Genomic DNA, 22,109 nt, shown 5'->3' on the forward strand with positions numbered 1-22,109 from the left:
AGTCTGGAAAACCAGTTAACAAGGTTGAGCCAACGAGCAGAGTTACTGAGACCATTTAGTGTCCCTCTTTGTGCCTCCTCTTTGAATGGAGTCAGCTAGGATTGTAAAATGTACTTAAGAGAAGAAAAGTTCTGGCTTAAGGGAGTAAAATGAGCACCATGGAGTTGTCGTTGGGCCTCTGCCCATGGTGAGTTGCAGGTGTCACTGAAGACAGTAGGAGTAAAGCAAACTGACTTGAAGCCTTGATCACAAGACAGGTGGCTTTGGGTCCATAGGGCCTGTTGGAGGTTGGCCCAGCTAAAGGACGAATGCTTCGGGAGCATCCAGCCTGGCTAGGATTGCTTGATCATTACTAGTTTGATCGAGGAGTTGAGAGGTCATATCCTGTAAGTAACTGTGCACCAGTTGTACAGTTTGGATAGACTATGTTAAAGCAACTACTGCTGTGGCCACTGTAGCGGCAGTAATGGTGCCAGCTATTATCAGGGCTATTAGAATACTGAGAAATCCTTTGGGCTGGCTACATTCATTCTAGGGCATTACTGATTGGTTCAAGGGTGGTGTCTCCTTTCCAATTCTGAATGAGGCTGACTGGAAGCCAAGCTTCTGCATACTGTTTGAGAATAAAAACATGAGTTATATTAAGTTGAGTCAAACAAGGAGCTAGCCAAACGTGTGGCTAGCAAGGAGGGTTATAGTAAGAGAAGCATTATAGAATGAGAGGGCTATGCAGGGGAAACTGTTGAGGTCCTTGGGAGAGGGCAGCATATCTGGTCTACCAGTATAAATCATAACATCCTAGATGGTGTCGTTAATGATCCACTTGTATCCGGCAAAATTAACAGCTTGAAAATGTTCTGTGCAGAGGGTTCTGTGAAAGAAAGGAAGCCTGAGACTCCAGGTCTTATGCTTATGGATCTTAACAGGGGAGAAAAGATGACCTTGTTGGAGACACAGAAGCAGCAGTCCTGCCAGGCAGGGGTTCCAATCAAGGGAGCTGTTACGAGTGTAAGGCAGATGCTACATCCATTTTAATTTATTCCAAGGTTTATCTTCATTCACACCCGTGGACCTTGAGGTCCCAGTTTCCAGGAGTCACTTTATTTTTAAATTTCTTTTAACTTTGGGGAGGGGCTTGAGTTAGGGCTCACTCTAGCCCAGACTGACCTGGAGCTCACTCTGTAGTCCCAGACTGCACTTGAACTCACAGTGATCCTCCTGCCTCTGCCTCCTGAGTGCCGGGATTGAAGGCACATGCCTGGCTTCCAGAATCATTTATAAACATTAAGGTTTGAATGGAGAAATGAGTTGATTTGGAGGCATTCCGATTTAGGTCATTATATTCATCAGTGTTTAGCTGTGGGAGTGTATAGCCTGGAAAATAGGGTTCAGATAATTTTTTTCTGGGGAACTAAGCGTCCAGGATTCTGACTGCTGGGATAAAAGCCTGATAGTTTAGCCAGGCATGGTGGCACACACCTTCAATCCCAGCATTCAGAGGCCTGAGGTAGGAGGACCAGCATGAGTTTGAGGCCAGTTTAGAGCTACAGAGTGAGTTCCAGGTCAGCCTGGACTGCAGTGAGACCCTACCTCAGAAAACAAAACAAACAACAAAAACCCACTCCCAAACCTGATTTTTTATATTTTGGACTTGAGATTGTTTGGGAGGTTTATGTATGTTATTCGCATACAATTTTTGTTGAGTAAAGACATTTTTGCAGTATTTACACCATTACTGATACAGTGGGGAAGTTCTAACTGTTAGGAAAACTGATCATGTTGTAATTAATCGATGGCAACTATTGGTAAGTATTACTTCCACAATTTTCCACAACTTTGCTCATATCCTTCTAAAGGCCTAGATGGTAGCAGCCATTTCCCTCAGTGACAGCCTTGTCCTTAGGTGCTATTAATGGCTCTGGATTTCCCCAGGAGAGAAGATCAAACATAGGAGAGTCAAGGATTTGAGTGCAACAAGCAAATTTTGTATTAGTAGGAAAGGCTGATGTTTTGGGGACAAGGGGAAAACAGAGACCAATATACTTACCTTCTGATTAGAATTATATGTTATACAGGCCATCACGGCCAGCAGCAAGTTTACAGGGTTCATAGGAGTACCAGTATTATTCAGTGTGTTTGTAGCTTGGGTGATTAACGCTTTCAGGTCAGCCCAGGTAGGGCCAGAGTTTTTATTCATCCGGGCCAGTGAATTCATTCCTGGTTTTTTGCTTTTCTTCTTGGGAGTGGCCACTTCCAATTCTTTGAGTCCAGGAAAAATGCCTTTTTGTCCCTGAAGCCATCTTATGACAAGGCATAACTTCTGGAGGAGTGGGAATCCACAAGGAACCTGTAGGAGACAAAACTGCAGCATATCCCTTGCCCCAGGTGAAGAGTTGAGACAGACGTTGCCACTGAGGTCTATTATTATTTTCTTTCCTTCCTTCCTTCTTTCTATTTTTTAAAATAAAACTAAAGGTTACGGGAGACTTTCTTTTGAAAGTAGTATACTATGGCAGATAAGGCATTAGAGGAAAAGTTTGAGTTAAGAGTATATAAATTTTGTGTTCGAGAGATGGCTTAGTGGTTAAGGCCCTTGCCTATGAAGCCTAAGGACCCAGGTTCAATTCCCCAGTCCCCACATAAGCCAGATGCACAAGGTGGCGTATGTGTCTGGAATTTGTTTGCAGTGGCTAGAGGCCTTGGAGTGCCCATTCTTTCTGCCTCTTTATCTCTCTTTCTCAAATAAATACAATAAAATATTAAGAACAATTTTAAAGAGTAAGTTTTGTGCACGTTCTTAGGAAATCAATCATGATCCCCTAGGGCCCCCCCTTTTATTTAGTTGAGCCTTAAATAGACAGCTTGTTCCGCAATGGCGAGTCCTGTAGGGTTATAAGAAATTCCAGCTGTTGAATACTCCAATGTACACAGAAAGATTTGAAGGCCAGATAAGCATAAGCAGGTCCATTATCTGTTTTTAAGCTTTTTATTTTATTGCATGCACCACCACACCAGGCTATTTTATTTTACATGTTATGAGAAAGAGAACAAGAGAGAGAATTGGCATGCCGAAGCCTCCAACCATTGCAATCCAACTCCAGACACAAGTGCCACCTTATGTGTATGGATCACCTTGTATGTCTGGCTTACTTGGGATCTGGGGAGTCCAATATGGGTCCTTCAGCTTCACAGGCAAGCGCCTTAACTGCTAAGTCATCTCTCCAGCCCTGTTAAAATTTCTGATGTTTTCCTAGGGACGCATTAGCCAATGTGTTTTTTAACATGTTGGCTAGCTTTTCCAGACTGACACATACCATATGTCATGTCAGAGAATGTGTTGATAGACAAATTATTTTTTTAATTTACTGAAGAATTCATAAAAAGTATATGTCCATTTGCCATAACTGATTACTGGAAAGGCCTCATGGGTTTATACCCAAGGGCCCAGTTGCCTGTGGCCACCTGTTTGACAATCAGAACAAACAAGAATGACATATTTTGCTTTGTTTACAGAAAAACAAAATGGCTTAACACAAGCATGTGCACCTTGATGGGCTCAACTGTGAGATAAAATGGCAGAGTGTAAGGTAGATATCATAACTAGGGACTCAGTATGTTTTACAACACAACCTTAAAGGACCAGACAACCTGGAGTGGCTGCAGATATGAGTAATCAGAGGAGGATGAGCACAAGAATTAAAGACCGTAGGAAAGGAAACATGGAAGAGTCATAGTTTGTATGATGTAAGCAAAACAATAACATGAACAGCATGTACCACATAAGAAGGGTCAGTTTTAAGATTAAGAGGGTGATGTGAAAAAACCTTTAAAGCACTAATAGCAGCCACAGGTTCAGCTCTTTGAGTTGAATAATGCCCACTAGTAAAGAAATGTTTCTATAGGAGACTTCCTGATAGTCATGAAGACTGCCTACATAACATAAGTCAGCAATGCCAGTTTTGAAAGCAACACATAGGCTGGAAACCTAGTTCGGTAATTGGCTGGCATAATATTTAATAAAACTTTGTAGAAAAACTCATAGATCAGGACTAGAAAGATGACTCAGCAGTTAAGGCACTTGCCTGCTGAGCCTAAGGACCTGGGTTCAGTTTCCTAGTACCCACTTAAAGTCAGATACTCAAAGAGGCACATACATCTGGAGTTTGTCTGTGGTGTCTATATGACTGGCACACCCATTCTCTCTCCCTAATAATTAAATAAATAAGTAAATAAATATTTCTTTTTAAAAAAGGAGAAAAAAACCACATAGATTATGGAATGTCAGCAGTGACCTCGTCAAACAACATTCTGTCCTGTGTGCTGAGTTAATGGTCTGTGCTAATTTATACCTTCCTTGCCTTAGAGAGTAACCTCACATTTCTTACTCTTCTGATCTCTGCTCTCTGTCTATACTGAATAAAATGCTCATGTAGGTGAAAGGAGGTGATCACAGTCCTCCCAAATGGTGTGGCTTCCTTGGAGCTCTAAAGAAATGGGTCAGAGTAATCCTGTTTTCACATGATGCCCATAGAGAAAAGAGAAAAGTGGTGACCCATGTGAGGAGCAGCAGCTTGGCAGTCAACCAACTAGGCCGTGAAACTTCCCAGAAAGGGACATACATGATCAACTAATTAGTTCAGCATGCCTGCAGTGGTGTTAGGTTAGAAGTCAACATAAGGACTGGATAAATAGATGGCTTAGCACTTAAGGTGTTTGCCTGCTAAGCCTAAGGACCCAGGTTTGATTCTCCAGTACCCACATAAAACCAGATGCATAAAGTGGCATGTGCATCTGGAATTCACTTGCAGAGGCTAGAGGCCCTGGTGTACCCATTTTCTCTCTCACACACACTGCTTGAAAATGAGTAATAAAATGTTTTTAAAAAGAAGTCGACATGAGTATAACCCTCTACTGTTTCCCCTCCTATGCTTGTTCCTCTAATTTCACTTGCTTTTGCACTGTTGAAAATGGGAAACTCAGCCAGGTGTGGTGGCATACACCTTTAATCTCAGCACTCTGGAAGCAGAGGTAGGAGGATCTCAGTGAATTTGAGGCCACTTGAAGAAAGTAGAGTGATTTCCAGGTCAGCCTGGGCTAGAGTGAGACCCTACCTTGAAAAAATAAATAAACAAAATGGGAAACTCAGGGCTAGAGATGGCTTAATGGTTAAGACACTTGCCTGTGAAGACCAAAGACCCATGTTTGACTCTCCATATCCCACATAAGCCAGACACACAATGGTGAGACAAGTGCAAGGTCACACATGCCCACTAGGTGGCGCAAGCCCTTGGAGTTCAACTTCAGTGGGTGAGGCCCTGACGCGCCAATTCTCTTTCTGTTCCCCCCCCCCCTCATTCTCTCTAAAAATAAATGTTAAAATGGGAACCTCTTAAGACCCTATTGCTGAAGACTCCACATACTTGGGCTGCAAGGCCACTGAGAAATCCTGTGGGAACTGAGCTGATAACCTCCTCCATGTAGACCAGCTGACAGAAAGCTGGAAGAAGCCATTCTACATGTAGTTCAATGGGAGAAAGAGATACCACCAGTGAAGATACTCAACAGCGGACACTGCAAGCTTTATAATTGGCCAGCCAGACCAAATGAGCCAACGGGTGCATGTCTGTCATGGTGGAAACCAACTGCCCTCCAATTGGAATGGAGGTCTGCTCCATGGGAGGGAATACATCCCTGATACTGAAAACTTAAAACAGGGGTTGTCATGAGCCCTAGGGGTGTAACATCTGCTGATATCTGGATAAATGTATATACTATGCTTATCAAACTGCCCAGTAAGCACTTCTCTTAATATTTATACCCTTATATTAATGCTACTCTCACTTTGGGTAGAGAATCTTCTCTTTTCAGATGGCAGTGACCTTGGGATAACTCAGAAGGTACCATAGTGCTGCAAAGAAGTGACTGGAGTACTGAGTAACATCTCAATCACACCTTCCAAGGCTCAGGAACTAATGCGGAAGAGGTGGCGGAAAGAATGTAAGAGCCAAAGGAAGGGTAGGACTCCTTACAACATGCTCCCTCCAGACATAAAATGGCCTGGATATCCATGATCTCATAGTGCCTGACACTACCTACACAAGACCATCATAAGAGGAGGAAAAGATCACGACATCAAAATAAAAGACTGAAAAAAATAAATAAATAAAAATAAAGTAAAAAAGAAAAGAGAGACTGATTTGAGATGGGGAGGGGATATGATGGAGAATGGAATTTCAAAGGGGAAAGTGGGGGAGGGAGGGTATTACCATGGGATATTTTTATAATCATGGAAAATGTTAATAAAAATTGAGGAAAAAAATAATTAAATTAAATTAAAATTAAAAAAATGGGAACCTCAGGCTATAGAGATGGTTCAGGGATTAAAGACACTTGCTTGCAAAGCCTAATAGCCTGAGTTTGATTCTCCAGTATCTACATAAAGCCAGATGAACAGAGTGATATATACATCTGGAGTTCATTTACAGTGGCAGGAGGTCCTGGTATATCCATTCTCTCCCTCTCACATAAATATTTTTTGGGGGGTTACAAATATATTTTATTTATTTATTTTTCTTTTTTTTCCTGAGGTAGGGTCTCACTCTAGCTCAAGCTGACCTGGAATTCACTATGGAGTCTCAGTGTGGCCTCGAACTCATGGCAATCCTCCTACCTCTGCCTCCCAAGTGCTGGGATTAAAGGCATGCGCCACCATGCCCGGCTCTTATTTATTTTTTTATGTATTTATTTTATTTTATTTTTTCTCGATTTTTTAAAACATTTTCCATGATTATAAAAAATATCCCATGGTAATACCCTCCCTCCCCCTCCTTTCCCCTTTGAAATTCCATTCTCCATCATATCTCCTCCCCATCTTCATAAGTCTCTCTTTTATTTTGTGTCATGATCTTTCCCTCCTCTTATGATAGTCTTGTGGTAGTGTCAGGCACTATCACATATTTTTTTTTTAAATGGAGACCTGCCTTTGTATGGCTCAGTGAAAGTGTAAGAAACAACTCAAAGGGACTGATGGAGATCACAGAGAAACAATTCACTGTCCCTCTGAAGGAAGTTTGGAACATCAAACTGGGAGCAAGTTGGGCAATGACTGGCAGTCTTTGCCTGATAACAGTAAATATCACTACCTGGAATTTGGGACAAGGGGCTGTTCACCCCATACAGAGAAAGCCCCCAGAAACACCTCCTAATGATTTTGACCCACCTTCCTGCCCCATCTTCACACACGCCGTAGGCCTACATGCGGAGCTCCAGGAAAGGTGGCACTTCAGGCTGTGGCACATGGCAGGGGTGGCCTCCAAAACAACTCTCCCTACACCTCCTTTCTCTAGCAGTTCAGAATTAGAAAATAAAGCAGTAAAACCTCCCACCTTTCCACTCTCTGTAATGGAGAGATGCTTTCAAGAAGGAAAAGAAAAAGAACTCCTTCAAGCTTTTACTGTTTTATGAGAGGTAGGAATGGGGGAATGACAGACAAGGAGGAACCCCCAATTCAAACCATTGCATTTTCAAATTTTTAGAGTTCAAGAAAAGTCTCTTGGAAAATGGAACCCAGATTTAATTTACAACAGGTCTAATAGACGGCTATAGGACCCCACGGGATAGGAGGGATTTAATAAAGTCCGTGTTGACCACAGCTCAATATAGTCCAGATCCAGGAATGGCACACTATCCCAATACAAGTGTCTGCAGACACCTGACTGGCCATCTGATTGGCTTCTAAATTCCTCCTTTACCACCCTCATGGAACAAGAAGGCTCTCACACCCTTTGACGTGTTATAGCCCAGATGGTGTTCTTGTTACTCTTTCTTATGTTATGACACTCTTCACTCTTTATGGGAAAGTATCTTCCCACCCAATGCAACATTTAATTTTGCACTTCAGAGGGCTAGAGATGGCTCAGCAGTTACGGCATGGCACTTGCCTGAAAAGTCTAAGGACCTAGCCTAAGGACCCAGGTTCAGCTCTCCAGAACCCATATAAGCCAGATGCACATGGGGACCTATATGCACAAAGTCACACGTGCACTCAAGATGGTGAATGAATCTGGAGTTCGACTGCAATAATTAGAGGGCCTAGCATGCCCTCTCTCTTTTTTTTTCTCTCTCTCGTAAATTAAAAAAAAAAAAAAAAAAAGGTGCTTCAATTTATCCTAACAGCCATTGATAACATTCCCCCTCTTAACAAGTTACTTGAAAAAACAACTAGCTGGACTTGTTGGTGCACATCTTTAATCTGAGCACTTGAGAGGCAGAAGTAGGAGGATTTCTGTGTGAGACCAGCACTACAGGTCAGCCTTGACTAAAGTGAGACTCTACCCCTCCCCCCCAAAAAAACCAGAAAACAGGAAACAAACAAACAAAAAGGAAAAAACACCAAGGCAGGCCTCACAGAGCCTTCCCAAAGCTCATGGAATATCTCTATATTCTATATTCCAAAAGGTTCAGGACAATGGGGCTTTTTACAAGATCACCACCAAGTTAATGCCCAAATAATTCCTATGGGAGCTTTACAAGCAGATATTCCTAATCCAGTTTTAATTTCTAAAGGGCACCATCTTATTAATAAAGAATTGCTTTTTTAAAATAAACTATTCCCCTACATCAGAAGAAAGAAAAGTTTGCCTTTTCATTATCTATATTAACAATGGATCCTATACTTAAGATTTCGATGGAAAGTTCTCCCTCCAAGAATGATAAATAGTACAACCATGTGTCAATATTCTGTAGCAGAAATTCTCAAGCAGACCCGAGAAGCCTGCCACTGAACACTTACTCATCATTACATGGATGACAATCTCCTGGGACGTGCAGCTCCTCTAGTACAAGAACTATTTTCTTATCTTAAACATCCACAAAGACCATGAGTCTTCAAATAGCACCAGGAAAAAGTTTACAGGTCCTTGAAAATATCTTGGATACTTTAAAAACAACAGGCGAACACAAACTCAAAAAATCAAACTTTTGAGCTGGAAAGATGGCTTAATGGTAAAGGCATTTGCTTGCAAAGCCTAAGAACCTAGGTTCAATTCTCCAGTACCCATGTAAGCCGTATGCACAAGGTGGTGCATGTGTCTGGAGTTTGTTTGCGGCAGCTAGAGGCCCTGGAGCACCCAGCCTCTCTATATATTTGCCTCTCTTTTTCTAATAAATAAAATATTAAAAAATCAAAATTTTGATTCCAATTAACTCTAAATGAGTATCAGTTACTGTTAAACATTAACTGACTTACCTCATGATTGGCATTTCAAATATCATCTTACTAAGTGTGTCAATACTCTTAAAATTAAGCTAGGCATCATGAATTTGAGGCCACCATAAGACGACATAGTGAATACCAGTTCAGCCTGAGCTATAGCAAGACCCTACCTGGGGGGAAAAAAAAAGACCTTGATCTTAGATCTCCTACAATTTTAACCTCTAAGGCACAAGAACTCCATCTCCTTAGTCAAGCCCTCAGATCTCACCAATTAGATGGAATAATTAATAACTTCCTTGTTTGCTCCCCTCATATATATATATTTCTTTTGCGAGGTAGGGTCTTGCTTTAGCCCAAGCTGGCCTGGAATTCACTATGTAGTCTCAGTCTGGCCTCAAATTCATGGCGATCCTCCTACTTCTGCCTCTTGAGTGCTGAGATTAAAGGCATGTGCCACCATTTCTGGCTTATTATTCTTTTTTTAAAAAAAGTTTGTTTATTTATTTGAGAGAGAGACAGAGAAAATGGACATGGCAGGTCCTCCAGCCAGTGCAAATGAAATCCAGACACATGTGCCACCTTGTGCATCTGGCTTATGTGAGTACTGAGGAATCAAACCTGGGTCCATAAGCTTTGCAGGCATGCGCGCCTTAACCATTAAGTCATCACTCCAGCCCTCCCTTAGTACTCTTTTTTTTATTGGCAGGGGGGTTTCAAGGTAGGGTCTCACTCTACTTGAGGTTGTCCTAAAATTCACTATTTAGTCTCACGGTAGCCTTGAAATTGCAGCCATCCTACCTCTGCCTCCCAAGTACTGGGATTAAAGGCATGCACCACCATGTCCAGCCCCTTATTATTCTTACTATTCCTATTAGCCCTAATGGATTACTGTACCATCTAGGAAAAAAAAAAAAAAAAAACCTTAAATTTTAGAATGGCATTTTAGGCAACATCAACCAAAAATCACTTATGCACATAACACAGAGCCACCCTTATACAATTAGGTAGATACTATTATCCTCTTTTATATTGTTTTATTCAAGGTAGGGTCTCACTCTAGCCAGGCTGACTCATTCTTTGAGTCTTTATTCTGAGGCTGACCTCAAACTCATGGCAATCCTTCCTGGTCTGTCCTCCAAGAGCTGAGACAAAGGATAGCACCACCACGCAAAGCCTGTTATCAATTTTTTTTTTTTTGGGGGGGGGGGGTTTCCAGGTAGGGTCTCGTGCTAGCCCAGGCTGACCTGGAATTCACTGTCTCAGTGTGGCCTCGAACTCACAGTGATTCTCCTACCTCTGCCTCCTGAGTACTGGGATTAAAGGTGTGTACCACCAAGCCAGGCATGTTATTAACTTTAAAAAATTGTTTTTATTTATTTGAGAGAGAGAGAATGGGCACACCAGGACCTCTTAGTCACTGCAAACACACTCCAAATGCATGTGCCACCGTGTGCATCTGGATTACGTGGGTCCTGAGGGATGGAACCTGGATCCTTTGGTTTTGCATGCAATTACCTTAACTACTAAGCCATCTCTCCAGCCCCAGTTATCAACTTTTTTATTTTATTTATTTGTTATTATTATTTATTTATTTATTTTTGGTTTTGGGGGATAGGGTCTCAATCTAGCCCAGACTGACCTGGAATTCAGTATGTAGTCTCAAGATGGACTCAAACTCATGGTGATCCTCCTACCTCTGCCTTCCATGCGCCACCACACCCGGCTTCCCAGTTATCAACTTTTAGCTGGACAAGATCCTTCTATCATAAAATCCTGACCTTCCTAAAGATAATTTTCAAGTCTCTTTTAGACAATATGAAAAACATCAAATTGCCTTAACAGATTTCTAAGAAAAATACTGATTTACTCTCCCTGCTTCTGCCTTTTCCTCAACACTTAACGGTTAGTTTACACTGCCTTCTCAGGACTCTTATGCTGTTTCTTGATGGTTCACGCATAGGTGTAGTTATATATAGTTCAATAATCAATGGAGGGTTAGGAGAGGGCTCAGCTGCTAAAAGTGCTTGATTGCAAAGCCTGATGGAGCAGGTTTAATTCGCCAGTACCTACATAAAACCAGATGTAAAGTGGCGTGTCTGGAATAGGTCTGCAGTGGCAAGAGGACCTGGTGCCCATACTCACTGTCAAATGAATAAATAAAAGTACATTTTAAAAAATCAACAACATTGGCTGGAAGGATGGCTTACTGGTTAAGGCATTTGCCTGCAAAGCCAAAGGACCCAGGTTCAATTCCCGAGGACCCACATTAGCCAGCTGCACAAGGGGGCGCATGTGTCTGGAGTTCGTTTGTAGTAGCTGGAGGCCCTGTTGTGCCCATTCTCTCTCTCTCTCTCTCTCTCTCTCTCTCTCTCTCTCTCTCTCTCTCTCACTTTTCCCCTCTTTCTCTGTCAAATAAATAAAAATATTTTTTTAAAAATCAACAACAGAGGGCTGGAGACATGGCTTAGCACTTAAGACACTTGCCTGCAAAGCCAAAGGAACCAGGTTCAATTCTCGCAGTCCCATGTAAGCTAGATACACAGGATGGCACATGCATCTGGCGTTCATTTGCAGTGGCAGGAGGCCCTGGTGTGCCCATTATCTCCCTCCCTCTCTCTACCTCTCTCTCTTTAATAAAAATAAATTTAAAAAAAAATCAACCTTAGAAACATTTCTTTACTACTGGCCATTCTTTGAGTCAAAGAATTGAATTTGCTATTATTAGTGCTTCAAAGATTTTCTACATCAGTCTTTCAATCTTGTAGCTAACTCTTGCTGTACACACAGTTCGTATTATAGAAACCATTTTCTTACAACCTACAAATGATGAGTCTCTCAAGTTTTCTTTACTACAATCAATCTCTCATCCTTGTGCTCATCCTCTTTTTATGACTCACATCTGTACCATGTGGAGCTACCAGGTCCTTTACTGTGGGTTCATAAACATGCTGAGTCCCTAGTTATGATGTCTACCTTACTCTCTGTCATTTCACCTCAGTTAGGTCCATTAAGCTGCACACAACCCACACAAAACATTTGGTTTTGCCAGGCATAGCGGTGCATGCCTTTAATCCCAGCACTTGGGAAGCAGAGATACGAGGATCACTGAGAGTTCAAGGCTACCCTGATACCTACATAGTTAATACCAGGTCAGCATGGGCTAGAGTGAGACCCTACCATGAAAAAAAAAAAAAAAAGAAAAACACTTTTTATGAGGCCAGCATGGTAGCACATGCCTTTAATTCTGGCACTTGGGAAGCAGAGGCAGGAAGACTGCTTAAATTCAAGGCCACCCTGAGACTATACATAGAGGTCAGCCTGGGCTAACAGGAAACGCTTTATTTTTTGTTGTTTTTTTGAGGTAGGGTCTCACTCTGGTCCAGGCTGACCTGCAATTAACTCTGTCATCTCAGGGTGGCCTTGAACTCATGGCAATCCTCCTACCTCTGCCTCCCGAGTGCTGGGATTAAAGGCGTGCGCCACCACGCCCGCAGGAAACCCTATCTTGAAAAACGAAAAAAAAAAAAAAAAAACTTTTTCTATGAACACTCAGGTATTCCTGACCTTATTGTAGAATGAGAAAACAATCTATACAAGGGTAAACAAACAAAAATTTTAAGGTGGAGTTTAGAATATTATATGATTCCCCAAGAACAAATACACAAAAGTTCTATATACTGTAATTTTTTGAAACTGTTCCTTTCAAAAGGACTTATCTGCCACAGAACTATACCTTCAAAAGAAAGACACTATCAGCTGGGCGTGGTGGAGCATGCCTTTAATCCCAGCACTTGGGAGGCAGAAGTTGGAGGACTGCCATGAGTTTGAGGCCACCCTAAGACTACATAGTGAACTCCAGATCAGCCTGAGCTTGAGTGAGACCCTAACTAGAAAAACAAAAACAAACAAACAAAAAAAAAAAAATGGCACAGTGGTTAATGGAACTTTGAGGCAAAGTGGGCCAGCTCAGGTTCCATTAACCAGTACTCATGTAAAGCCAGACATACAAAGTAGTGCACACATCTTGAGATCATTTGCAGTGGCAAAAGCCCCTGGTAAGCCCATTCATGTCCATTCTCTCTTCCCTCCCTTTCTGAATTTCTTTCCAAATAATAAATAAATTAATTAAAAAAAATCATGGGCTGTGAAGATTGTGTAGTAAAGGTACTTACTTACAAAGCCTACAGGGCCAAGTTCAATTTCCCAGTACTCACATAAAGCCAAACACGCACAAAATGGCAATGCATCTGGAGTTCATTTGTACAAGAGGCCCTAACATGCACATGTGCTCTTCTCCTCCCCATACAATAAAAATTTTTAAAAACTCTAAAATATTCTTGAGTAAAAAGTATAAAATATAAAGATTTTATTCAAGCAAGCAGAATAGGAGGACCCTTGGTCCCCCAGAAAAAATTATCTGAACCCTATTTTCCAGGCTATACACTCCCACAGCTAAACACTGATGAATATAATGACCTAAATCGGAATGCCTCCAAATCAACTCATTTCTCCATTCAAACCTTAATGTTTATAAATGATTCTGGAAGCCAGGCATGTGCCTTCAATCCCGGCACTCAGGAGGCAGAGGCAGGAGGATCACTGTGAGTTCAAGTGCAGTCTGGGACTACAGAGTGAGCTCCAGGTCAGTCTGGGCTAGAGTGAGCCCTAACTCAAGCCCCTCCCCAAAGTTAAAAGAAATTTAAAAATAAAGTGACTCCTGGAAACTGGGACCTCAAGGTCCACGGGTGTGAATGAAGATAAACCTTGGAATAAATTAAAATGGATGTAGCATCTGCCTTACACTCGTAACAGCTCCCTTGATTGGAACCCCTGCCTGGCAGGACTGCTGCTTCTGTGTCTCCAACAAGGTCATCTTTTCTCCCCTGTTAAGATCCATAAGCATAAGACCTGGAGTCTCAGGCTTCCTTTCTTTCACAGAACCCTCTGCACAGAACATTTTCAAGCTGTTAATTTTGCCGGATACAAGTGGATCATTAACGACACCATCTAGGATGTTATGATTTATACTGGTAGACCAGATATGCTGCCCTCTCCCAAGGACCTCAACAGTTTCCCCTGCATAGCCCTCTCATTCTATAATGCTTCTCTTACTATAACCCTCCTTGCTAGCCACACGTTTGGCTAGCTCCTTGTTTGACTCAACTTAATATAACTCATGTTTTTATTCTCAAACAGTATGCAGAAGCTTGGCTTCCAGTCAGCCTCATTCAGAATTGGAAAGGAGACACCACCCTTGAACCAATCAGTAATGCCCTAGAATGAATGTAGCCAGCCCAAAGGATTTCTCAGTATTCTAATAGCCCTGATAATAGCTGGCACCATTACTGCCGCTACAGTGGCCACAGCAGTAGTTGCTTTAACATAGTCTATCCAAACTGTACAACTGGTGCACAGTTACTTACAGGATATGACCTCTCAACTCCTCGATCAAACTAGTAATGATCAAGCAATCCTAGCCAGGCTGGATGCTCCCGAAGCATTCGTCCTTTAGCTGGGCCAACCTCCAACAGGCCCTATGGACCCAAAGCCACCTGTCTTGTGATCAAGGCTTCAAGTCAGTTTGCTTTACTCCTACTGTCTTCAGTGACACCTGCAACTCACCATGGGCAGAGGCCCAACGACAACTCCATGGTGCTCATTTTACTCCCTTAAGCCAGAACTTTTCTTCTCTTAAGTACATTTTACAATCCTAGCTGACTCCATTCAAAGAGGAGGCACAAAGAGGGACACTAAATGGTCTCAGTAACTCTGCTCGTTGGCTCAACCTTGTTAACTGGTTTTCCAGACTCAGTATTTGCGTGCGCATTGTGTGTGCTGTTATCATTCTTGTCATTTGTTTTCTCACAGACTGGAAGCCTCTGCACACAGTCCTTCAGCGAAGCCACCGAACCCATCGAACTGAAGCCACGTGGTGATGCTGCAACAGAGTCAACTCCAGCGCCTCCCTGAGCCCACTCCTGACTTTACAACCATTCTCTTATAAACAAAAAGGGGATATGTAGGAGACTCCTTGATAACTGCAGGCTGCCTGTGTGACAAGAGTCAAAGAGGCAGAATACCTGGTGTTGAAAACAACATGTAGGGCTTGCGAACCAGCTCGGCAATTGGCCGGCATCAGGAAGTCTGACAGAGCTTTGTAGGAGAACTTATAGGTCGTATGCTGTCAGCAGTGACCCTGTCAAACAACGTTCTGTCCTGCTTGCTGAGTTAATAGTGTATGCTAATGTACACCTTCCTTGCCTTAGAGAATGATCTCATGTTCCTCATTTCTTCTGATCTCTTTTGTCTATCCATAAAACCCATGTGGACTTAAGGAGGAGTCACAATCTGATAAAAGTGTATGGCCTCCCCAGGTCTTGGTTCACTAAAGGAATGTGTCCCAGGGGCCTGGGAGATGGCTCAGTAGTTAAAAGGCACTTGTCTCCAAACCCCACTTGAGTAGGTTTGATTTCCCACTACCTACATAAGGCCAGATGCCTAAAGTGACTCATATATCTGCAGTTTATTTGCAGTGGCAAGAGGCCCTGGCATTCTGAATCTCTTTCAGTCTCAAATAAATAAATAAGTATATAATATATAAGTATATATAGTAAATATATATATAAATATATTTAATAAATATATATTAGGGCGGAATCTTCTTTAAAGATTTTAATATATATATTCATATATATTCTATTATATAAATAGTATGTATTTTTAGAACATATAAAAATTACAAATTTAAAATCTCCATAATTCTACTATCCAGAGATTTTTTTTTTTTTATAGTATTTTTTAGTCTTTTTTTTTTTGGCTTTTTCGAGGTAGGGTCTCACTCTAGCCCAGGCTGACCTGGAATTCACTATGGAGTCTCAGAGTGGCCTAGAACTCACGGCGATCCTCCTACCTCTGCCTCCCGAGTGCTGGGATTAAAGGCATGTGCCACTATGCCCGGCTTTCCTTCAAATTTTTATTAGCAACTTTCATGATTATAAAAAATATCCCATGGTAATACCCTCCCTTCCCCCACTTTCCCCTAAACCCAGCACTTGGGAGGCAAAGGTAGGAGGATTGCAATGAGTTCGAGGCCAGCCTGAGACTACAGTAAATTTCAGGCTATGCTAAAGTAGGACCTTACCTCAAAAATAAATCAATAAATCAATCAATCAATCAATCAATAAATAAATAAAAAGGGGCGAAGGGCTGGAGAAATGGCTCAAAGGTTAAGGTACTTGCCTGCAAAGCCTAAGACCTAGGTTTGATTCCTCAGTAACTATGTAAAGTCAGATGCACAAAGTGGCACATATTTGTGAAATCTGAGGCAGCTAGAGGCCATGGTGCACCCATTCTCTATCCTTGCAAGTAAATAAATAAAAGTATATTTCAAAAAGTAAATAAAAAAGCTGGGTGTGGTAGCAAACTACTTTAATCCCAGCACTAGGGAGGCATAGGTAGGAGGATCAATTTGATTTCAAGGCCACCCTGAAACTACATAGTGAATTCCAGGTCAGCCTGAGCTATAGTGAAACCCTACTTCAAAAAAACAAAAATAACTAACTAAATAAAAAGTGGTCAAACAGTCCTTTGTTCTGTCATACCAGCCAGAATAAAATGAGGCATAATTTCCATTGAATCATATAACTATACCATGCCTTATTTAACAGGACTATCATACAGTGGAAGAGCCCCAGGAAGGGTATGTAAACTAACTATTAAATGTTGAGAAAAAGCTGTGAACCTTGTAAACTTTTTTTCCAAGGTAGGGTTTCGCTTTAGCCCAGGCTGGCCCAGAATTTACTATGTAGTCTCAGGATGGCCTCAAACTCACAGCAATCCTCCTACATCTGTCTCCGGAGTGCTGGGATCCTTGTAATCTTTTATCAGGAGGAAGAATGAAGTAATATTCTCCTAAGAAATCTGCACAGGGAGGGCTGGAGAGATGGCTTAGTTGTTAAGGCACTTGCCTGCAAGGTCAAAGGACCCAGATTCAATTCCCCAGTACCCATGTAAGCCAGATGCACAAGGTGGTGCATGTGTCTGGAGTTTGTTTGCAGTAACTGGAGGCTCTGACGTGCCCATTCTCTCTCTCTCTAATAAATAAAAGTTTTTTTAAATGTACATAGATAACTTAAGTTTTTCATATTGTAAAAAAGGCTTGAAAGTCATCTTTAGGAAGTCCTGGATATCTGACAGAAGAGTCTTATTCAGTTAAAAGTTAACAACAGGGAGACAGATGGCTTAGCAGTTAAGCCAGATGCACAAGGTGGTGCATACATCTGGAGTTTGTTTTCAGTGACTAAAGGATATAGTGCACCCACTGTCCCTCTCTCAAATGAATGAATGAATAAATTATTAATTAAATATTTTATTTAAAAAGTTGGACTGGGTTGGAGAGATGGCTTAGCAGTTAAGCTCTTGTCTGTGAATCCTAAGGATCCCAGTTTGGGGCTCAATTCCCCAATACCCACGTAAGCCAGATGCACAAGGTGGTGCATGCATTTGGAGTTCGTTTGTAGTGGCTGGAGGCCCTGGTGTGCCCATTCTCTCTCTCTCTCTCTCTCTCTCTCTCTCTCTCTCTCTCTCTCTCAAAAAAAAAAAAAAAAAAAAAAAAAAAAAGCCAGGTGTGGTCGCACATGCCTTTAATCCCAGCACTCAGGAGGCAGAGGTAGGAAGATTGCTGTGAGTTTGAGGCCACCCTGAGACTATATAGTAAATTCCAAGTCAGCCTGGGCTAGAGTGAAATCGTACCTCAGAAAACCAGGAAAAAAAAAAAGTTAGACTGCCCAGGTGTGGTGTTGCACACCTTTAATCCAGCACTCAGGAGGGAGAGATAGGATTGCCATGATTCCAAGGCCAACCTGAGACTACACAGTGAATTTCAGGTCAGCCCATACTAGAGTGAGACCCTACTTCAAAAAACAAAAGAATAAAGTAAGAACCGGAAGGATGGCTTAGCAGTTAAGGTGCAAGGTGCTTGCCTGAAAAGCCAAAGAACTCAGGTTCGATTTCCCAGAACCCATGCAAGCCAGATGCATAAGGGGGCACACACATCTGGAGTTCACTTCCAGTTGCTGGAGGCCCTGGCACATCCATTCTATCTCTTTCTCTCTCTCTCCCCCTCCCTAGTTCTCTCTCTCAAATAAATAAAGAAAAACTTAAAAAAAAATTTTTAAGTTGCCAACTTCACCAAGGTATGCTGACTTTTGGATTAAACCCTGGAACCAGGATAAAAAAAAATGGCTATTGGGCTGGAGGGATAGCTTATCAGTTAAGGCACTTGCCTGCAAAGTCAAAGGACCCAGGTTTGATTTGCCAGTACCCACATAAGCCAGACAGACAAGACGGTGCATGCATCCAGAGTTTGTTTACAGTGACTGAAGGCCCGGGTGTGCCCATTCCCCCCCCCCAATTAAATAAAGATTAAGAATCAATAAAAGCTGAGCGTGGTGGCGCACGCCTTTAATACCCAGAGGTAGGAGGATCGCTGCTACATGTTCGAGGACACCCTGAGACTACGTACCGAATTCCAGATCAGCCTGAGCTAGAATTAGACCCTACCTCAAAAAACCAAATTAATAATAATAATAATATTAAGAGGGCTGGAGAGATGGCAACAGTTTTAAGGAGCCTGTCTACAAAGTCTAATGATCCAGGTTTGATTCCCCAGCACCCATGTAAAGCTGGATGCATAAAGTGGTGCATGCATCTGGAATTTATTTATAGCAGCTAAAGTCTCTGGCATGCCTATTCGCTTTCTCTCTCTTCTCTCTCTGCTTGCAAGTAATTTAAAAAAAAAAAATTTTAAGGTGCTAAGGCATTTGCCTACAAAGCCAAAGGATCCCAGTTCAATTCTCCAGGATCCATGTTAGCCAGATGCACAAGAAGGGGCATGCATCGGAAGTTCGCTTGCAGTGGCTGGAGGCCCTAGCACACTCATTCTCTCCTTCTCTCCCTCAAATAAAATATATTTTAAAATAATAATAATAAGGAACTGGAGAAACGGTGCAGTGGTTAAAAGGACTTGCTTGCAAAACCTGACGGCCTAGGTTTGACTCCTCAGTGCCCACATAACACCAGATGCACAAAGTGGCGCATGTGTCTGGAGCTCGTTTGCAGTGGCAGGAGGCTCTGGTATGTCAATACACTCAACTCATACTGTCTCAAGACTGGAGACATGGTTCAGAAGTTAAGGCATTTAAATTCTAACACCCTATATTCAATTCCTCAGTACCTATGTAAAGTCAAATATACAAAATGGTGCAAGTGTCTAGAGTTCTCTGCAGGGTCAAGAGAAGATATGGTGTGCCTATTCTGTCTGTCTGTCTCTCCTTGCAAATAGTTTTTTTTTTAAAAAAAGAATAAGGAAGCCAGGTGTGGTGTCACACACCTTTAATCCCAGCACTCAGGAGACAGAGTTAGGAGGATTACTGTGAGTTCAAGGCCACCCTGAAACTACACAGTGAATTCCAGATCAGCCTGGACTAGAGTGAAACACTACCTGGAAGAAAAAAAAAAAAGAGAGAGAGAGAATAAGGAAAGCAAAAAAGTTAGGAATTATTCGATCTAACTGATAGGAGTTGAGGACTTGACTAATGAGATGGAGTTCTCTGTCTAACATGGGATTTGGAGAATCGAACATGGGTCCTCAGGCTTCACAAGTGCCTTAACCATCTCTCCATCTCTAAGCCATCTCTCCAACCTCTGATTCTTAATTGAGGAGCTGTGTGTCACAGAAGACTGTCAATCATATAATGATAAATATATATGCCTCCTACCTCTGCCTCCTGAGTGCTGGGATTAAAGGCGTGTGCCACCATGCCTGGATTTATTTGTTTTTGTTTTTTAAGTTAGGGTCTCACTCTCTAGGCCAGGCTGACCTGGAATTCACTATGTAGTCTCAGGGTGGCCTCAAATGCATGGTAATCCCCCTACCTCTGCCTCCCAAATCTTGGGATTAAAGGCATGCGCCACCACGCCCAACCTGCTGTTATTATTAAAGAAGGAGTGACTGGAGAGATGGCTTAGCAGTCAAGGCACTTGCCTGCAAAGCCAAAGGACCTAGGTTTGATTTCCCAGGACCCACATAAACCAGATGCACAAGGGGGCACATACATCTCAAGTTCATTTGCAGTGGCTGGAAGCCCTGGCACGCCCATTCTCTATCTGCCTCTTTCTCTTTCTCTCTCAAATAAATAAATAAAATATTTTTTAAAAAAGAAAGCAAACTTTTCTTATCTTTTGGATGTAGGGGAATGGTAAAAAAGCAGTCTTTTGAATCTATGATAATAAGATTGTATCCTTTAGAAATTAAGGCTGGATTAGGAATACCTGGTTATAAAGTTCCCCTAGGAATTATTTGGGCATTACCTTGGTGGAGATCTTGATGTGTCCCTTTTCCTGACCTTTTTGGAATACTTAATATGAGGGTGTTCTATGGGCTTTGAGAAGGTTCCATGTGGTCTGCCTTAAATTGCTCTTTTTTACAAGTAAACTTATTTGAATTTTTCCCCTTTAACAGTGGGGTAGGGTGCCAGTGCAGCATGAGAGGGAGTGTTAGCAATGTCCATTAATTTTTTTTTTTTCCCAAAGGTAGGGTCTCACTCTAGCTAAGACTGTCCTCGAATTCACTATGGAGTCTCAGGGTGGCCTCAAACTCACAGAGATCCTCTTACCTCTGCCTCCCAAGTGCTTGGATTAAAGGCATGCACCACCACGCCCAGACCATATTAGGATAAATTTTAAGTACCAATTTTAATACTGCATTGAGCGAGAAGATCCTTCCTCATAAAGATTGAGGAGTGTCGTAACATAAGAAAAACACCACCACCATCTGGGCTATAGCAAGTCAAAAGGTGTGAGAGCCTCCTTATCCCATGAGGATGGTGAAGGACGAATTTAGAGGCCAATCAGGCACCCAGTCATATTTGACATTAACAGCTGAATCAACTCCTGAGACTATCAAGCCAGTAAAATTTTTATCATTTGTGACACCTGTAAGAAAAAGGCAGCTACACAACATCGTGGAGCCTCCCCCTCCCCAAACCCATGACCTTGCAGTGCCTGGCGCTACCTACACAATTCTTCATAATAGGAGGAAAAGATAATGACATCAAAATAGAAGAGACTAATTGAGAAGGGGAGGGGAGATGATGGAGGGTGAATTTGTGAGGGGGAGAGTTGGGGTGGGGAAGGAATTATTATGATTTACTGTCTATAATCATGGAAGTTGTCAACAAAAAAGTTTTAAAATATCATTATGATCATTTGTTTACTAAGAGTAATGGAGCAAACTTAGAATCTTTTGGGAACTACATGATACCCACTACTTAAAACCAAAAGTTTTATTGGATCTGTATAGTTGTAGGATATGAGGTCAGGGAGAACTTGAATCTCCTTGGTGGTAAACACAGAGCTTCCCAGGAGAAGAAGACCCTTGTATCCTCCAAGGACTGATCCAAACACTGTAGTGGGAACAATTGTAATTTCACCCTATGTATCTAAAATGACCACTTAGTCTGTGAGGAGGTTAAGCCTAGTCTTTCCTGGGGCTGGGATTACCAATGTGAAATTCCTGGGTAATTGTGGGGATTCCTGTAGTGGTAAGGTTGCCAAACTGAGGAAATTACACTGCACACATGGCTCCTCTGATTTACTGAGGCATGTGAGATGCCGCCCATCCTTTGCTTTCCTTGAAGAGGACTGCCTTCTTTATCAACTTTATATTAGCATTGATTGGCCCAATAAAAATTTTTACTGAATTGGGGACATTTTTGCTTAGGCTTTTTTTTTAATAAGAGAGTGAGAGAGAATTGGCACACCAGGGCCTCTAACCACTGCAGTTTAACTACAGATGCATGTGCCACCTTGTACTCATGTGTAACCTTGCACACAC

General features: G+C 42.0%; 1 protein-coding gene across 5 annotated transcripts in view; it reads right to left on the reverse strand.

The window, feature by feature from the left end:
• Znf318 (zinc finger protein 318) overlaps positions 1-22,109 on the reverse strand; it is a 74,487-nt gene that overhangs the window by 13,143 nt on the left and 39,235 nt on the right. The window contains exon 7 of one of the 5 annotated variants that reach the window (XM_045157834.1): positions 2,048-2,347. The exons of the other annotated variants lie outside the window; for them this stretch is intronic. Within the exon in view, the coding sequence (XP_045013769.1) occupies positions 2,048-2,347 (300 nt within the window). The remainder of the gene's footprint in view (positions 1-2,047; positions 2,348-22,109) is intronic. 5 annotated transcript variants of the gene reach the window in all.

Source organism: Jaculus jaculus, chromosome 8 (genome assembly GCF_020740685.1).
Source record: "Jaculus jaculus isolate mJacJac1 chromosome 8, mJacJac1.mat.Y.cur, whole genome shotgun sequence".
Taxonomy (NCBI): Eukaryota; Metazoa; Chordata; class Mammalia; order Rodentia; family Dipodidae; genus Jaculus; species Jaculus jaculus.